The sequence below is a fragment of the Etheostoma spectabile genome, chromosome 17 (genome assembly GCF_008692095.1).
Source record: "Etheostoma spectabile isolate EspeVRDwgs_2016 chromosome 17, UIUC_Espe_1.0, whole genome shotgun sequence".
Classification (NCBI taxonomy): Eukaryota; Metazoa; Chordata; class Actinopteri; order Perciformes; family Percidae; genus Etheostoma; species Etheostoma spectabile.
In genome coordinates, this window is record NC_045749.1 from 14,322,801 (window position 1) to 14,328,486 (window position 5,686).

The 5,686-nt window shown below is 37.4% G+C and overlaps 1 protein-coding gene across 4 annotated transcripts in view; it reads right to left on the minus strand.

Annotated features, from left to right (window-relative positions):
* Positions 1 to 5,686, minus strand: part of col21a1 (collagen, type XXI, alpha 1) — a 28,442-nt gene that overhangs the window by 2,788 nt on the left and 19,968 nt on the right. For all 4 annotated transcript variants that reach the window (XR_004335876.1, XM_032541165.1, XM_032541164.1 and 1 more), the window contains 7 exons: positions 4,692 to 4,736; positions 4,539 to 4,592; positions 4,383 to 4,436; positions 2,014 to 2,067; positions 1,724 to 1,795; positions 1,209 to 1,244; positions 487 to 531 (listed from right to left, as the gene is read on the minus strand). Coding sequence is in view for 3 of the 4 variants with exons in the window: in XM_032541165.1 (XP_032397056.1) it covers positions 487 to 531; positions 1,209 to 1,244; positions 1,724 to 1,795; positions 2,014 to 2,067; positions 4,383 to 4,436; positions 4,539 to 4,592; positions 4,692 to 4,736 (360 nt within the window). In the remaining variant the exon portion in view is untranslated. The remainder of the gene's footprint in view (positions 1 to 486; positions 532 to 1,208; positions 1,245 to 1,723; positions 1,796 to 2,013; positions 2,068 to 4,382; positions 4,437 to 4,538; positions 4,593 to 4,691; positions 4,737 to 5,686) is intronic.

Consider the following 5,686-nt stretch of genomic DNA (forward strand, 5'->3'; position numbering starts at 1 on the left):
TATCAAGATGCTGATTAGACAGCATGATTATTGCACAAGTGTGCCTTAGGCTGTCCACAAACAAATAAATAAAGTGCAGTTATACTGTATTGGGGGGGTCTGAAAACCAGTCAGTATCTGGTTATGGTTCGGCTTAATATCTCTCTCTCTCTCTCTCCAAATGCTCACATTCAATGGCGTCTAGCGCTTTGGAGAGGTGTTCTCTTCACGGATGAACCATAACCTATAGAAAGTTTTGTGAACAATATTTGAGAGAAACAGGCTTTTTTTTGCGAACATAGAAAAAGTCTTAGATCTTTGAGTTCAGCTCATGAAAAATGGGAACAAAAACAAAAGTGTTGCGTTTATAATTTTGTTCAGTAACACTAATCAAAAACATACAGTAAAATATCTTAGGGATTTTTCATTGTGCATTCACTTGTGTCCATCAATTTGTGTCCATTTGTTAAAAGTCTGCACCACACAAAGCTGATCAAAGAAACTCACGTGTTCCCCTGTCCGACCCTGCTCTCCCTTTTCACCCCTCATTCCCTGGTGAGAAAAATCATTAGATTAACGTCACAAAAGCATCTGAAAGTATTGTTCCAAGCAGACAATGACACTGGTCAACTGTAGATAGTACTGCATGTTAAAACAGCCTTTCAAAACATGATGATTGATGCATATTTGTAGTAGTTTTTATGGGTTATTATGAGTTTTAAATGCATCACTATGATACCATTTCCTTGTTTCATTTCCAGTGTTGATTTCACTGTCATGACATGAAATTGCTCCAGTTTAGCGTAATGGTGAAAAACATGCTGGAAGTCAGTATAACAGCAAACATCCATACACATGATTCTAAACCCATTATCAATATGTGATAATTGGGGCTTTATTTCCACTGGAATTCTGAAATATATGTATATGTGAGATGAATTAAAGACAATACATTCCTCCACTAATAGAAGTACACTTACAGTGTAGACTGCCTACAATGTTGAAAACAACCTCACAACAATTGTTGGATATGTTTCACACTGAGTTTGATAGAACAGATCAATGGTAGCAATTTTTTTTCTTCTTCTTAATCTGATACCTAATGGTGATTAGCACTTACGTTCATTCAAAGCTTTCAATTTGAGTTATTATTTTAGCATATTATCACAGAGGTAAACATGATCACAGTACAATCTGCTTAAATAATGCAACTTTGTCTTGTATCTTACCGTCTCTCCTCTTTCACCTGAATTTCCTCTTTGTCCCTGATGAAAAAATAAAGACATGGATTATAACTTTATGGTACATTTAGTATTAGTAAATTCCAAATGATTTACAGAAAAAAATATATTGCCAGAATACATCCTTATTTTTTATTTTTTTTACCATTTTTACAGGGAAGACTTAAATCTGGCTTATTTTTGTACAAATGTCCAAAAGAGAAAAACTAAAAAAAAAAACAGATTGTGATGCAAGTCTGTTGAGGATATGTGATGTGATATATCTGGGAAACAAGCTTGTTACATGTGGGCGTGCCAACAGTTTTGTTGTCATTACTTAGAATTCCTCATGGGGGCGGCAGAAACTACGCACCATAGCTTTAACCCTGACCTATAAAACAACTACAAATTATGAATTGTCTTTGTCATAAATCATATATCTGTAGGGATTTCAACTCTGTGAAATGGGGAGGAATGACACTGTTACAACACAACACTGGCAGAAAAATATGTTGTAGCAATACCTTGCTGCCCTTCAGGCCTGGCATGCCCTGGTGCCCCGGCTGACCTGGTCTTCCTGCTTCTCCTGCACTCCCCTTAAATAGTGTTCAATTTAACACCAATCATTAAAAAAAGAACATCTTTATTTATTAACTTTAGGATGTAAAACGTTGTTGTGGATAAGCACAGCATATTATATTACAGCATATATATTATTCACCCGCATCTGTAATGCTTCACTAAATTATTACAGCATTTTCAATCAGACATAAAGCCACCTGGTTCCTATTATATTATTTAAATGGTAACATACCACGGGCCCTGGTGTTCCTTGTATACCTGGACTTCCATTTTCACCCTTATTCCCCTTGATTGGGAAATAAAACATGTCTTATTTTACAGAAAACATACAATGAAATAACACCCAAACCACATCATATCATATCATCATATCATTTTCAGCTTGATGTTTAATTATGTCTAATTGTGTGCTTTCTTTTCCAGTTGAACAAGCCTCTGTAATTGCAGTCTGAAGCTCCCCCATTAAATCAAAGTATTGCCTGCCCATAAACTACTTTTTCACTTGTGTGCCATTTACCAATACACATTGGCTTGTTCAAGGCAGATCAGCTAATGAAAAGTGATTAGGAGACAGAGCGTCCAGACCAGACGAACCCAGCCTGCTTACATTTCCACTTAAATTCCACTGACTAAAGCAGTAGGGCTAGATCATCGCTTAATTTAGCACTGCCGGTGTGGCCAAGAGATCATTACTTGTGCAAGTGTAGTTAAAAAAAAAAAACAGTGACCAAACAAAACATGCAATGCTGCTGACCCAAGCAGCTTTCTACGCATTTTAATGAACTTGTTGGTTAGAAAACTTCAAGGATTTAACCTTGTCAAAACTATGTGCACTGCAATGCATGATATATGGGTAATATAGGTCTTGGTATTAAAATGCATGTTAAACTGTTCTTCATTGGGCTTGAACTCAAATTAAATCACGACATGGCTCGGCCTGCAGCTTGTCGGCTGCTAACACTAGCTGGTGTGGACGGTCTGCAGTAAGGCAAGGCAAGGCAAGGCAGCTTTATTTGTATAGCACATTTCAGCAACAAGGGCAATCAAAGTGCTTTACACAAAATCAGTTAAACAGATAAAACACAAGTAAAAACAGTAAAAATCACAAGCATTAAAAACCGGTAAAACACATGATAGACAGTTAACAAAAGAGAAACATAACAAGAATAAAATTTACAGTGCAGCATAAGAAATTTAAAGAATGATTAGTCATTTAAAGAAAGGCAGCATCAAATAGAAAGGTCTTCAGCCTTGATTTAAAGAACTGAGAGTAGCAGCGGATCTACGGTTTCTGGGAGTTTATTCCAGATATGAGGAGCATAGAAACTGAAAGCTGCTTCACCCTGTTTAGTTCTGACTCTGGGACAGAAAGCAGACCTCCAGATGACCTGAGAGGTCTGGGTGGTTCATAGTGTAGTAGCAGATCAGCATATATTTGGACCTAAACCGTTAAGTGATTTATAAACTAGCAAGAGTACTTTGAAATAATCTTTGAGACACAGGAAGCCAGTGTAAAGACTTCAGAACTGGAGTGATGTGATAGTCTCTTGGTCTTAGTGAGGACTCGAGCAGCAGCGTTCTGAATCAGCTGCAGCTGTCTGATTGATTTTTTGGGAGACCTGTAAAGACCCCGTTACAGTAGTCAGTCTAATGAAGATAAGGCTGGACAAGTTTTTCCAAATCCTGTTGACACATAAGTCCTTAACCTTGATATATTCTTAAGGTGATGTAGGTGACTTGTAATTGTCTTAATGTGGCTGTTAAAGTTCAGGTCGAGTCCATGACTACACCAAGATCTGGCTTTGTCTGTTGTTTTTAACATTGTTGTTTGAAGCTGAGCGCAGACTTTTAATCGTTCCTCTCTTGCTCCAAAAACAACCACTCAGTTTTTCCTTCATTTAATTTCAGAAAGTTCTGGCACATCCAGCCGTTAATTTGTTCGATGCACTTAGTCAGTTTTTGTATTGGACTATAGTCCCCTGGCGATAAGTTATTGTAAAATGTGTGTGTCGCGCATAAACTATGGTAACTTATTTTGTTTTTCCATAATCTGAGCCAGTGGAAGCATGTAGATGTTAAAAAGAAGAGGCCCCAGAATGGAGCCTTGCGGAACTCCGCACGTCATATTGTACGCTCAGATGATAATTACCTATGGACACAAAGTAACCCTATCTTAGGTAGGATTCAAACCAGTTTAGTACTGAGCCAGAAAGGCCAACGCAGTTTTCCAATCGGTCTAGTAGTATGTCGTGGTCGACCGTGTCAAATGCAGCACTGAGATCAAGTAATACTAAGATTGAAATTTTGCCATTATCTGTGTTAAGGTGGATGTCATTAAAGAGTATTGACAGTATTGACTTTCTGGGTCACAGGTTGAGCCAGTGTGCTCACAGCCGCAGGGATGCAGAAGAAGATAAACTCACATTTTATTTTGTGCACAATTTATCCATTTTAAATACTTTATTACATTTTGTGATGACTATTTGTAAGATAAAAGTCAATGATCATTTTTGCTAGCTTCATTGTATCTTTGCATGACAACACAGCTGTTTACAGAAACTCAAAGAGGATTTTTTTTTTTTACCAGGCATACGTGATTACCTTGTTTCCAATTGGTCCTTTTAAACCAGGTGCACCGGGTAAACCCATCTCACCCTGCAGGAAAGTGAAAAAAAATGTTTTGGTAAGTCTTCAGATTCAATATTAACACTTGTTCACTGCACCTACACACATACAGTACATCAGCTGTCCACTTACAGATGGTCCAGTGGGTCCTGTGGAGCCCCTGGACCCAGGCAAACCAGTTTCCCCCTGAAATGAAAATCATGTCAGTCAAACATCACAAAGAATGATGCAAAAGCATTGATCTTTTCTTTTGCACATACAAATACATTAGGAACAGGTGCTCACCTTTTGTCCATTCAGGCCTGCAATTCCTGGCAATCCAGGCATACCCTGGGAGCAAGGAAACATATTATATTGTATTGCTGATCAATATATTCAATATGCCAAAAAAGAAAAATTGTCTATCTTATTTTAATAAACTGCATGTTTTCATATGTAGCGTTTCTGAACGGATTTTAAAGGAAGCATGAAAGACTGCAGGTTCCAGTTTATGTCCTTTCAAAGTGAAATCATACTTCATTGGATCAGTAACAGTTGTAGCCAATTGCTCAATTCAAAGACACAAACAATACAAAATGAAACAACACAAAGTGAACTGACATGGTGACATGTTAAAAATGTTACACTACCCAGTTACAATTGACTAGTTGTACACAGGATAAAAACATGGTTTGGGGCTTTTTGAAGGAATATCTCATATAGTTTTCTTCATTAAACTGCCTTGCTCTATGCAGTAGCACAGCAATGTCTGAAGTTTTAATACAACATGTACAATCTGTAGATGAATCCTAAGTGCTACACTTTAACTGCAAATGTTTTATTTGCTGATGAATGCAATAATAGAAAAAGTAGTTGCTATTTAAATGGCATGTAGGAAAAAGAAGGAACACTGATCCAATTTTATAAGTAAATGGTTAAATAAATTGAAAGTGTATGTGGTTCAATACATGCAGCAAAGCAACCCTGGAATGCCTCTTTAGTTTTTTGTTTTGAAGGTTATTTTCTTCTGAGATAAATGCTCGCAGATGCTTAGTGGTTGCCTCGGACTGAAGTTTGAGTAACATATGTTCTTAGTGTATGGATTTGACAGGCAGGCAGAGAGACAGAATATAAATAGAGCCACCCAGACACTAACACTCTACCTATAGGTGGAGAAATCCCAGTGTCGGCCGACACTAAAGTGCTAATTTCATCTTGTTTTAACTTGAGGAAGTACAGCACAAATCCTGTCTCCTTTGATACATTGCTAACTCTATTGTTCTGGTGTGTGTGTGTGTAGG